Consider the following 14,117-nt stretch of genomic DNA (forward strand, 5'->3'; position numbering starts at 1 on the left):
TGATTAACTATTACTGGGCGGCTAACATCGCTATGATAAGGAAGTGGATGGTGGGTACGGGGTCTATCTGGGAGCGGATGGAGGCGGCTTCGTACAGGGGCACCAGTTTGGCAGCCCTGGTCACGGCTCCCCTACCGCTATCGCCGGCCAGGTAGTCCACCAGCCCGGTAGTGGGGGCGGCCCTGCGGATATGGGGCCAGTGGAGGAGGCATGGAGGGGAGGTGGGTGCGTCTGTCTGGGCTCCAATATGTGATAACCATTGATTTGCCCCAGGAACATGGATGGGGGTTTTCGAACATGGTGGCGGGTGGGGGTGAGGAAGGTGGGCAATATGTCCCTGGAGGGGAGCTTTGCGAGTTTGAGGGGCTTGGAGGAGAAATTTGGTCTGGTAAGGGGAAATGATTTCAGGTACTTACAGATGCGGCAGACAGGTCCCATCCTTCCCATGCCTCCCGCCAATAGGGATCCAAGACAGAATAGTCTCTAGAGGAGAAGGAGGAGGGGGTAGAGTCTCTTCGCGGGAAAGTGAACGTCAGCAGGGGGCAGGTGGGGGGGGGGGGGTTAGAGTAGAGTAGGAGGGATAAATAGGTGGGTAGTGTCGATGGGAGAGGAGCGGGCTTGTGCAGTATGGTTCGATTGAAGTATTGATTTTACGTTGATGTTTGCACATTTTTGCCTTTTTTGTTTTTTTTTGTTGTTATCTGTAACTGTTTACAATGGTGAAAAATACCTCAATAAAATTGTTTGATAAAAAAAAATTTAGGACCTGGAGATGAAAGGCCAACACTATAATCCCTTGTACCATCCAGAAGGTAATGTGAACCCATTAATGTATGTAACTAGGCAGCAGCGTACTCCATGCTGTGTGCTGTACTCGGTACCAGCCTCCCAGACTAGTCTGGAGCACCAGTTCCAATTAATTATGCAAATCCTCTGGATCACACACAGACCTTTACACTCCTCCTTGCGTTACCTTATTCTTCAGGCATGATTGTAAATGATGGCAGCTTGTAGATTGCAAGGCAAGCATCAAATACATGGCAGGGAAATACAAACATTACTTACGATCTATATCCTCAAATTGCCTAGAGTGGAGGACAATATGGACGTATATCTATACAAATAACTTTGTAGGTGTACTATGAATGAAATTTTGCTTTATTGCTGAAAATGAATAAACACTTTTAAGTCTTCTTGGTAAAACTTAGATTAATTTATTTTCTTCTCTTCTAATTAGGTCCCTATGGCTAATTCTCAGTAGTGGAATTAGTAAATCTGGGGAAAAGTATATAACAACGTTCAGATTTGTTTGTGAGACCAATGGTGTCTGGAGAATTCACTCAGACTTCAGTTGCATTTGCATGCCCTCAGATATGGCATCAAACTGTGTCTGAGACATATTATAATTAATGTTTCTGAATTATTAAATAGGAATTTCCTTTTGAAATAAGTTGACTGTCAAGTATTTTTTTAAATCGTGCTGTGATGCGGACAAATGTCATTGGATTTGGCTAAATGATATCCTCAAGAAAGTTACCTTTTCCTTGGCCCTGCTGAGGTCTGAAGTGAGGATGTCAATGTTCTCTTGCAGAATGGTGCACAGTTCTGGCCAGGAGAATTTCGCCAGCATGCCATTTGGCTGCTTCATGACAACACATCCTGCGATTAGGCGCTGATACAAACTGTGAAGGAAGGTCAGTTTTTCCTGTGAAAGAAATATCAGTGCATTAGAATATGGTTCAAAAATGCTGCCAGCAGAAAAGAAACCATGAATATAATAAGAATGTCAAAGTATTGAACTTTTCTTCCAATAAACATTTGGTGTTAACACTACTGCATACAGAGGACGGCAGGAATATGTGACCTGACATGGGGACAAACCAGTCATCAGCAATTCTGTTTGCATAATGCAAGTGCACGGCAATTTATATTTCCATTCGCTTTCCCTATAATTTACTGTTACACAGGCAGAGTTGTTGCTTGACATCACAGCAACATTTCAGTTACCCTGCCCAGAGCAAGTAAACACACCAATCATCGGGCCACTTTCATTGGAAACAATCAGCAAGCAGTACTTGGACAGAAGCTTAAATACAGATGGTAGATTTTCCTGCAAACTGCTGCTAAAGATATCCAGGGTTAAACTATAACACCTATTGTCTGATGTTATAAACCTTGAAGTTCAATATAACCATTAACTTTACTGCCATCTAACTTAAAACTACAAAGGGTCATAATAGTAAGATTGAAAACTTCTGTATTGAATTAATTGTTGACATCAAATTCTGCCCAATCTTGAAGTTTGGCAACATTTAGCATCAGTAACATTTGACCGGCACACAGTGACACCGAGAACAAATGCTAAAAACTGCCAACCAAACAGAATATACATATTCCCCATAGTGTTTAAGATTTTGTTCTGGGTTTATTGCATTATCTTGGAACCCCTGTGTAAATACAAATTAAATTAAGACATGAAAGAGCATTAGTTTAGTCCACGAACTTGAGTTTCACTAAAGTTAAGACCTGACGAGAACATTAAGAAAATGTAATACTTATTTTCAAATTGGAGTTTGCCAGTTCTACAGATTGCTAGTAGAAACAGTATTTTAACTAAACAGTTTGGCATTCCCTTTCTCCACAAATTTCATTCGAAAAACAAATTAAGTGAAATCACGTGAATGAATACACGAAGATAAAAGCAAATTACCACGGATGCTGGAATCTGAAACAAAAACAGAAAATACTGAACAATCTCAGCAGGTCTGACAGCGTCTTTGGAGAGAGAAGGGAGCTAACGCTTCGAGCCTGGATAACTTTGTCAAAGCTGGAGACAACTGGAAATAGGGTCAGATTTATACGGTTGTTGGGGGGGCATGGAGTGGTGGGGCTGGATAGAGGGCCAGCGATAGGTAGAGATTGATAAAGATGTCGCTGACAGAAAGACAGGGGAATGCAAATGGTGGTGTTTACGGCTAAGAAGGGAGCTGAAAGTGACACATTAACAGATTAGAATGTGTGAATGGCAGAATAAAGGGGAACATGACCAGGAACAGGGAACAGATGGCCCAAGTGGGGTGGTGGACAAAGTGAGGGAGAAAGAGATCGCTGGAAGAAGTGAAAATAAATTGATAGAAATAAAAATGGGGTGAAGGTGGAGGAGAGAGTTCACAGTCTGAAGTTGTTGAACTCAAATATTAAGTCCAGAAGGCTGTATGTGCCGAATAGGAAGATGAGGTGCTGTTCCTCCACCTCTGAACTCTTGTCTCCACCTTCACGCAATTTTTTTTTCTATCAATTTATTTTCATTTCTTCCGTCGATCGGTTTAGAATTCCTTTGGAATATCGGCGCACCGTGCAGGTGACTGCTGTGCTTTCATGCTGCTAATTCAGAGATCTTTTCCATTGTCACTTTAATCATCTCTGCCTTCTGCTATTCATCTTTCAGTCTCTCTTCTTTTATGAAAACAAAGGTGGTTTTAAAGGATTTATATTATATTGTATTGGTAAAAATTAGACATAAGGTATAGCTTTTGGTGTGCTTAATTTAATGTTTCTGCACCTGAATGGGTAAAACTTATTGCTAGATTCATGCTGGACAACGGTGTTTGTACGTGTGGGGGTTTGTTAAGTTCCAACTGTGTTTCTATTGAGTTTAGAGAGGACTACATTGTGAAAAATAAGTGAAAGGCATAGACATGTGGTTGTTGCTTAGCTTTTAGGTTTTAGTTCAGGTAATTTGAGAACAGTTGGGAGACAGCATGTCAGGGAGTGAACATCTCAACTCGAGGCACGTTCAGCCTTCCAGGCTTAAAATTGAGTTAACAAGAGTTTGGAAACTCTCAGATTATAATCATCTGGGGAGAAAACCACAGACACCAATCTGGGTTCAGAGTGGAGAGTGTATTTGACCACAGTCATGCAGTGTGCTTAAAAGGGACTTTGTGCTAATGAGACCATTGTAACTGAAGATGTACTTTGTAACCCATGTTAATCTTAAGATCTGTGTGTATTTGTTAAGCTAAAGGGAAGTAAAGGAGTATTGTATTAAAATCCAATTTTTCATGTTTAAGAAATGTTTTTTCTTGTTAAAACTAATTAGTGGTCATGTGACTCTGTTCCTCCACGTTTTATTTAAAAAAAGTAAAAGTTACAGACTTTCAAGCTAGGGTTCCATTCTGAGATCTTCCCATCCAGCTATATCAGCAACTGGGCCATTCTGGCCAAGTTTGCCGATGATACAAAGATAGGTGGAGGGGCAGGTAGTATTGAGGAGGTGGGGAGGCTGCAGAAAGATTTAGACAGTTTAGGAGAATGGTCCAAGAAGTGGCTGATGAAATTCAAAGTGGGCAAGTGCGAGGTCTTGCACTTTGGAAAAAAGAATAGAGGCATGGACTATTTTCTAAACGGTGACAAAATTCATAATGCTAAAGTGCAAAGGGACTTGGGAGTCCTAGTCCAGGATTCTCTAAAGGTAAACTTGCAGGTTGAGTCCGTAATTAAGAAAGCAAATGTAATGTTGTCATTTATCTCAAGAGGCTTGGAATATAAAAGCAGGGATGTACTTCTGAGGCTTTATAAAGCACTAGTTAGGCCCCATTTAGAATACTGTGAGCAATTTTGGGCCCCACACCTCAGGAAGGACATACTGGCACTGGAGCGGGTCCAGCGGAGATTCACACGGATGATCCCAGGAATGGTAGGCCTAACATACGATGAACGTCTGAGGATCGTGGGATTATATTCATTGGAGTTTAGGTGGTTGAGGGGAGATCTAATAGAAACTTACAAGATAATGAATGGCTTGGATAGGATGGACGTAGGGAAGTTGTTTCCATTAGCAGGGGAGACTAGGACGCGGGGGCACAGCCTTAGAATAAAAGGGAGTCACTTTAGAACAGAGATGAGGAGAAATTTCTTCAGCCAGAGAGTGGTAGGTCTGTGGAATTCATTGCCACAGAGGGCGGTGGAGGCCGGGACGTTGAGTGTCTTTAAGACAGAAATTGATAAATTCTTGATTTCTCGAGGAATTAAGGGCTATGGGGAGAGAGCGGGTAAATGGAGTTGAAATCAACCATGATTGAATGGTGGAGTGGACTCGATGGGCCGAATGGCCTTACTTCCGCTCCTATGTCTCATGGTCTTATGGGATTGTACCAATTCTGTTTGGACTCTCAATCAAAATGTCATAGAGATAGAGAAATACAGCACAGAACAGGCCCTTCGGCCCACGATGTTGCGCCGAACTTTTGTCCTAGGTTAATCATAGAATTTTGGACAATTTTCCATGGCCAATCCACCCAACCTGCACATCTTTGGACTGTGGGAGGAAACCGGAGTACCCGGAGGAAACCCACGCAGTCACGGGGAGGATGTGCAGACTCCACACAGACAGTAACCCAAGTCGAAATCGAACTTGGGACCCTGGAGCTGTGAAGCAATTGTGCTATCCACAATGCTACCGTGCTGCCCTTAAGAAGTTAACCTACACTCCATTATTCTACCCTAATCCATGTACCTACCCAATAGCCGCTTGAAGGTCCCTAACTTTTCCGACTCAACTACTTCCACAGGCAGCGCATTCCATGCCCCCACTACTCTCTGGGTAAAGAACCTACCTCTGACATCCCCTCTATATCTTCCACCATTTATCTTAAATTTATGTCCCCTTGTAATGGTGTGTTCCACCCGGGGGAAAAGTCTCTGACTGTCTACTCTATCTGTTCCCCTAATCATCTTATAAACCTCTATCAAGTCGCCCCTCATCCTTCTCCGTTGTAATGAGAAAAGGCCTAGCACCCTCAACCTTTCCTCATATGACCTACTCTCCATTCCAGGCAACATCCTGGTATTCTCCTTTGCACCTTTTCCAAAGCTTCCACATCCTTCCTAAAATGAGGCGACCAGAACTGCACACAGTACTCCAAATGTGGCCTGACCAAGGTTTTGTACAGCTGCATCATCACCTCACGGCTCTTAAATTCAATCCATCTGCTAATGAACGCTAGCACACTATAAGCCTTCTTCACAGCTCTATCCACCTGAGTGGCAACTTTCAAAGATCTATGAACATAGACCCCAAGATCTCTCTGCTCCTCCACATTGCCAAGAACCCTACCGTTAACCCTGTATTCCGCAATCCTATTTGTCCTTCCAAAATGGACAACCTCGCACTTGTCAGGGTTAAACTCCATCTGCCACTTCTCAGCCCAGCTCTGCATTCTATCTATGTGTCTTTGAAGCCGACAACAGCCCTCCTCACTATCCACTACTCCACTAATCTTCGTAGCATCTGCAAATTTACTGACCCACCCTTCAACTCCGTCATCCAAGTCGTTAATGAAAATCACAAACAGCAGAGGACCCAGAACTGATCCCTGCGGTACGCCACTGATAACTGGGCTCCAGGCTGAATATTTGCCATCCACCACCACTCTCTGTCTTCTATCGGTTAACCAGTTTGTTATCCAACTGGCCAAATTTCCCTCTATCCCATGCCTCCTTACTTTCTGCACAAGCCTACAATGGGGAACCTTATCAAATGCCTTACTAAAATCCATGTACACTACATCCACTGCTTTACCTTCATCCACATGCTTGGTCACCTCCTCAAAGAAGTCAATAAGACTTGTAAGGCAAGACCTACCCCTCACAAATCCGTGCTGACTATCCCTAATCAAGCAGTGCCTTTCCAGATGCTCAGAAATCCTATCCCTCAGTACCCTTTCCATTACTTTGCCTACCACCGAAGTAAGACTAACTGGCCTGTAATTCCCAGGGTTATCCCTATTCCCTTTTTTGAACAGGGGCACGACATTCGCCAATCTCCAATCCTCTGGTACCACCCCTGTTGACAGCGAGGACGAAAAGATCATTGCCAACGACTCTGCAATTTCATTTCTTGCTTCCCATAGAATCCTTGGATATATCCCATCAGGCCCGGGGGACTTGTCTATCCTCAAGTTTTTCAAAACGTGCAACACATCTTCCTTCCTGACAAGTATCTCCTCGAGCTTATCAGTCTGTTTCACACTGTCCTCTCCATCAACATGGCCCCTCTCGTTTGTAAATACTGAAGTGGCATCTTTTCATGACCCATCTTTTCTCTTTAAAGACACTAACAGGCCATTTATGCATTTCTTCTGGTGGCAGTTTGAATGAAAGGTCATCAACCTCTCTGTTTCGCTCTTTACAAACACTGCCAGACCTGCTGAGTGTTTCCAATGTTTTGCTTTGATTTTAGATTTACATCATCTGCAGCATTTTGCTTTTGTCACTTATTTCCAGCATTCTGTGTCCTTATTTCAGATTTCCAGCTTGTTGCTTTCATTTTACACACCAATGTTGGTGCATCTTCGTTCAACCCCAGTTTTGGAATTCACCACTTCCATTCCAAAAGTCTGACTCTCATTCTATAATGAAACGACTTTTTCTTTTCAAAAAAAGAAAACTTGTTTTCATCTTTCCATCGAGTCATCGGGTGCAAAGTTCACCCATGAACTAACAAGTTCTACTTTGAGTAAATACAACCTGAATTACATTCTGCATTTCTACCGAGAGAATTGACGCTCAGAAAAGCACACAAAGGCTCTCAAAAAAAACTCTGCATTTCTAACTATCTTTATTAAAAGAAATGTTAAAATGTACATCAATAATTAAATGTCTGAGTCACTAAATAGACTGCAGCATCAAGGGTAATCTAACATCATCTTACAAATGTACGTCATCTCAATTTCAGGTGGATAAACCCCTCACTAACATCAAGTAATGTTTGTTTATGGAATGGGTGGAGTATCACATTAATTTTTGGCATTGTATTCCATTTCCTAGTGCTCCATATCGGACTTAGAACATAGAAGAACATAGAACGATACAGTGCAGTACAGGCCCTTCGGCCCTCGATGTTGCACCGACATGGAAAAAATCTAAAGGCCATCTAACCTACACTATGCCCTTATCATCCATATGCTTATCCAATAAATTTTTAAATGCCCTCAATGTTGGCATGTTCACTACTGTTGCAGGTAGGGCATTCCACGGCCTCACCACTCTTTGCGTAAAAAACCCACCTCTGACCTCTGTCCTATATCTATTACCCCTCAATTTAAGGCTATGTCCCCTCGTGCTAGCCACCTCCATCCGCGGGAGAAGGCTCTCGCTGTCCACCCTATCTAACCCTCTGATCATTTTGTATGCCTCTATTAAGTCACCTCTTAACCTTCTTCTCTCTAACGAAAACAACCTCAAGTCCATCAGCCTTTCCTCATAAGATTTTCCCTCCATACCAGGCAACATCCTGGTAAATCTCCTCTGCACCCGTTCCAAAGCTTCCACGTCCTTCCTATAATGTGGCGACCAGAACTGTACGCAATACTCCAAATGCGGCCGTACTAGAGTTTTGTACAACTGCAACATGACCTCATGGCTCCGGAACTCAATCCCTCTACCAATAAAGGCCAACACACCATAGGCCTTCTTCACAACCCTATCAACCTGGGTGGCAACTTTCAGGGATCTATGTACATGGACACCGAGATCCCTCTGCTCATCCACACTACCAAGAATTTTACCATTAGCCAAATATTCCGCATTTCTGTTATTCTTTCCAAAGTGAATCACCTCACACTTCTCCACATTAAACTCCATTTGCCACCTCTCAGCCCAGCTCTGCAGCCTATCTATGTCCCTCTGTAACCTGCAACATCCTTCCGCACTGTCTACAACTCCACCGACTTTAGTGTCGTCTGCAAATTTACTCACCCATCCTTCTGCGCCCTCCTCTAGGTCATTTATAAAAATGACAAACAGCAACGGCCCCAGAACAGATCCTTGTGGTACGCCACTCGTAACTGAACTCCATTCTGAACATTTCCCATCAACTACCACTCTCTGTCTTCTTTCAACTAGCCAATTTCTGATCCACATCTCTAAATCACCCTCAATCCCCAGCCTCCGTATTTTCTGCAATAGACGACCGTGGGGAACCTTATCAAACGCTTTACTGAAATCCATATACACCACATCAACTGCTCTACCCTCGTCTACCTGTTCAGTCACCTTCTCAAAGAACTCGATAAGGTTTGTGAGGCATGACCTACCCTTCACAAAACCATGCTGACTGTCCCTAATCATATTATTCCTATCTAGATGATTATAAATCGTATCTTTTATAATCCTCTCCAAGACTTTACCCACCACAGACGTTAGGCTCACCGGCCTATAGTTACCGGGGTTATCTCTACTCCCCTTCTTGAACAAAGGGACCACATTTGCTATCCTCCAGTCCTCTGGCACTATTCCTGTAGCCAATGATGACCTAAAAATCAAAGCCAAAGGCTCAGCAATCTCTTCCCTGGCTTCCCAGAGAATCCTAGGATAAATCCCATCCGGCCCCGGGGACTTATCTATTTTCACCTTGTCCAGAATTGCCAACACTTCTTCCCTACGCACCTCAATGCCATCTATTCTAATAGCCTGGGTCTCAGCATTCTCCTCCACAATATTATCTTTTTCTTGAGTGAATACTGACGAAAAGTATTCATTTAGTATCTCGCTTATCTCCTCAGCCTCCACACACAACTTCCCACCACTGTCCTTGACTGGCCCTACTCTTACCCTAGTCATTCTTTTATTCCTGACATACCTATAGAAAGCTTTTGGGTTTTCCTTGATCCTACCTGCCAAAGACTTCTCATGTCCCCTCCTTGCTCGTCTCAGCTCTCTCTTTAGATCCTTCCTCGCTTCCTTGTAAATATCAAGCGCCCCAACTGAAACTTCACGCCTCATCTTTACATAGGCCTCCTTCTTCCTCTTAACAAGAGATTCCACTTCTTTGGTAAACCACGGTTCCCTCGCTCGACCCCTTCCTCCCTGCCTGACTGGTACGTACTTATCAAGAACATGCAATAGCTGTTCCTTGAACAAACTCCACATATCCAGTGTGCCCAACCCTTGCAGCCTACTTCTCCAACCAACACATCCTAAGTCATGTCTAATGGCATCATAATTGCCCTTCCCCCAGCTATAACTCTTGCCCTGCGGGGTATACTTATCCCTTTCCATCACTAACGTAAAGGTCACCGAATTGTGGTCACTGTTTCCAAAGTGCTCACCTACCTCCAGATCTAACACCTGGCCTGGTTCATTACCCAAAACCAAATCCAATGTGGCCTCGCCTCTTGTTGGCCTGTCAACATATTGTGTCAGGAAACCCTCCTGCACACATTGTACAAAGAATGACCCATCTAATGTACTCGAACTATATCTTTTCCAGTCAATATTTGGAAAGTTAAAGTCTCCCATAACAACTACCCTGTTACTTTCGCTCTTTTCCAGAATCATCTTCGCCATCCTTTCCTCTACATCCCTAGAACTATTAGGTGGCCTATAGAAAACTCCCAACAGGGTGACCTCTCCTTTCCTGTTTCTAACCTCAGCCCATACTACCTCAGAAGAAGAGTCCCCATCTAGCATCCTTTCCGCCACCGTAATACTGTCCTTGACTAGCAGCGCCACACCTCCCCCTCTTTTGCCCCCTTCTCTGAACTTACTAAAACACCTAAACCCCGGAACCTGCAACAACCATTCCTGTCCCTGCTCTATCCATGTCTCTGAAATGGCCACAACATCGAAGTCCCAGGTACCAACCCATGCTGCCAGTTCCCCTACCTTATTTCGTATACTCCTGGCATTGAAGTAGACACACTTCAAACCACCTACCTGAACACTGGCACCCTCCTGCGAAGTCAAATCTGTGCTCCTGACCTCTATACTCTCAATCTCCCGTACCCTAAAACTACAATCCAGGTTCCCATGCCCCTGCTGAATTAGTTTAAACCCCCCCAAAGAGCACTAACAAATCTCCCCCCCAGGATATTGGTGCCCCTCAGGTTCAGATGTAGACCATCCTGTCTATAGAGGTCCCACCTTCCCCAGAAAGAGCCCCAGTTATCCAGAAATCTGAATCCCTCCCGCCTGCACCATCCCTGTAGCCACGTGTTTAATTGCTCTCTCTCCCTATTCCTCATCTCACTATCACGTGGCACGGGCAACAACCCAGAGATAACAACTCTGTTTGTTCTCGCTCTGAGCTTCCATCCTAGCTCCCTAAAGGCCTGCCTGACATCCTTGTCCCCTTTCCTACCTATGTCGTTAGTGCCAATGTGGACTAGGACTTGGGGCTGCTCCCCCTCCCCCTTAAGGACCCGGAAAACACGATCCGAGACATCACTTACCCTTGCACCTGGGAGGCAACATACCAAACGTGAGTCTCCGCTCCCACAAAATCTCCTATCTGTGCCCCTTTAATTAGCCATTTCTTTGAAATATTGAGCTGGACAATTAAATATGATATATCTTCCTGAAAAATAATCATTTAAATCTCAATGGCTCACTGTTCACAAATGCCAATATTCATTAAGCAAGCACCGTCTTTTTTCCTTGCAACGGCAGGACTATATCTGCCAAGTAAAATGATTTGTTCTGAAGACCTTAACCTCTGGCTACAATATTTTTACACAATTGTTGATCCAACTTAATATTCAGTTGAGTTCATTATGAAGGGGCGGTCAGGACAGCCTTATAGTGCTTTGTTGTCGGGCCAAAAGTGCTACAGTACTGCTGATGGCCTGGATTACAAGAAACAGGGAGTCTCAGTTAACGAAATTATGCACCATTGTGGGGTCACATGTTGCCTCATCAGACTTTCCCAAAAAGCCTCGCTTGCAAACATTGCCCAAACTTTCATTCACCCATAACCATTCAAAGATAGCAATAACCGACTCTTAAAAATAGGCTCGCATAAATAACTAATTGGTGGAATTAAAAAAGATATATGCATATACATACAGGAAGAAGTAGTCTAAGATTTGACATTTAGTATAAATCAATAAAAATATTTTACACACAAGTACAATATTTGCACAACTGTCTCAGAAAGGTCCTCAGCTCAATGTGAAGATGAATGTGTAATATTTTTATGCACCTTTTTGCAGACAAAGAAAAAGTTATATAAAAATTGGCATTAGCAGAAAAGTATTTCCAGATTTCAAAGCTAAATATTCCTTTGAATTTTTTTTTTCTAATCTTCCAGGTTTCTACAAGTTCCAGCTCACTCAGGACAGCAGTCCAAACCATCAATGATATGGAGATGCTGGTGTTGGACTGGGCTGAGCACAGTAAGAGGTTTTACAACCTCTTCAAATAGGTTTGTTTCAAACATTAGATTCAAGACCAGGGAGATTTTAAGAACACATTTTTCACCCAAAGGGTGATGGCAACCAGAATCTCTCTGCCTGAGAGGGTGGTAGAGGCAGGAAGGGTGGTAGAGGCAGGAATCCGCACAACATTTAAGAAGCAGACATGATGGGCAAAAGATCTCGTTCTGTGCTGCAAATCTCTATGACTTTAAAGTTGGAGAAATGTCGAAGGTCCTCCTTGTGTACTGAACGATTCAATGGTATTTAAAAAAATAAATTTAGAGTACCCAATTAATTTTTTCCAATTAAGGGGCAATTTAGCATGGCCAATCCACCTAGCCTGCACATTTTTGGGTTGTGGGGGTGAAACCCACGCAAACACGGGGAGAATGTGCAAACTCCACACGGACAGTGACCCAGGGCCGGGATCGAACCTGGTACCTTGGCGCCATGAGACCGCAGGGCTAACCACTGCGCCACCGTGCTGCCCCGATTCAATGGTATTTTAACTTGAAGACCAGTTGGACTGCAATAGTCTCCGATTCAGGTGTAGGTAATTCAAACCCTGAAATATGCTCTGCCATTGCATTAGACCGTGGCTGATCTTCTATTTCAATGTCATCTTTCTGAGCTATCTCCATAATCTTGATATTTATAATATCCAGAAATCTATCAATTTCTGTCTTGAATATCGGAGCTTCCACAGCCCACTGAGGTAGAGAATTCCAAAGGTTCAACACATCTAACTGTGTGGAGTTTGCATGTTCTCCCAGTGTCTGTGTGGGTTTCCACCGGGTGCTCCAGTTTCCTCCCACACGATAAAGACGGACAAATTAGGTGAATTGTCCATGTTAAATTGTCCCTTAGCGTTCAAAGGTTCAGTGGAATTATTGGGATGGGACAGAGGAGTGGGTCTAGATAGGGTGCTCTTTCGGAGGTTGGTGCAGACTCGATGGGCCAAATGGCCTCATTGTGCACTGTAATAATAATATTAATAATCACTTATTGTCACAAGTAGGCTTCATTGAAGTTACTGTGAAAAGCCCCTAGTCGCTGCATTCCGGCGCCTGTTCGGGGAGGCTGGTCCGGGAATTGAACCCGCGCTACTGGCACTGTTTGGCATTACAAGCCAGCTGTGTGGCCCACTGTGCTAAACCGGTCCCTGATCGAGATTCTATGATAAAGACATTTCTCAGTCCCGAATGGCCTACCTCGTATTCAGGCGATATTGAGTCCTGTAAGAACTTTGTACACTTCAATGAAATCACGTCTCATTCTTCTAACACTAGAGAATACAGGCCCAGTCTTCTCAATATCTCCTCATAGGCCAATCCCGTCACCCCAGGAATCAATCTGATGAACCATCACTGCACTTGCTCTACACCAATTATATATTTTCTTGTGCAAGGAGACTAAAACTACACAATATTCCAAGTGTGGCCTCAACAAGGCTCTCTACATTTATAGTAGGACTTCCTTATCCTGTACCCAAATCCTTTTGCACTAAAGGCTAACATACCATTTGCCTTCTTATTACTGGTTGAGCCAGCATGTTCACCTTCATCGTGTTGTAAGGCACTACCACTGTGCAAAATGGGATAGACTTCGAACAGATCTAGCAACTCAAGACTGGGCATCCATGAGGCACTGTGGGCCATCAGCAGCAGCAGAATTGTATTCAACCACAATCTGTAACCTCATTGCCCGGCATATCCCCCACTCTACCATTACCACCCAGCCAGGGGATCAACCCTGTTTCAATGAAGGGTGCAGGAGGAATGCCGGAAGCAGCACCAGGCATATGGAAAAATGGGGTGTCAACCAGGTGAATCTACGACACAGGGCTACTTGTGTGCCAGACGACATAAGCAGCAAGTTATAGACAGAGCTAAGCTATTCCACATCAGCAAACACATCAGA

General features: G+C 43.7%; 1 protein-coding gene across 2 annotated transcripts in view; it reads right to left on the minus strand.

The window, feature by feature from the left end:
* The window catches only part of LOC119970052 (coiled-coil domain-containing protein 171-like), a 282,328-nt gene that overhangs the window by 165,411 nt on the left and 102,800 nt on the right, over positions 1-14,117 (minus strand). For both annotated transcript variants that reach the window (XM_038804011.1, XM_038804010.1), the window contains exon 14: positions 1,538-1,705. In XM_038804011.1, coding sequence (XP_038659939.1) covers positions 1,538-1,705 — 168 coding nt within the window. The remainder of the gene's footprint in view (positions 1-1,537; positions 1,706-14,117) is intronic.

Source organism: Scyliorhinus canicula, chromosome 8 (genome assembly GCF_902713615.1).
Source record: "Scyliorhinus canicula chromosome 8, sScyCan1.1, whole genome shotgun sequence".
NCBI classification, from domain to species: domain Eukaryota; kingdom Metazoa; phylum Chordata; class Chondrichthyes; order Carcharhiniformes; family Scyliorhinidae; genus Scyliorhinus; species Scyliorhinus canicula.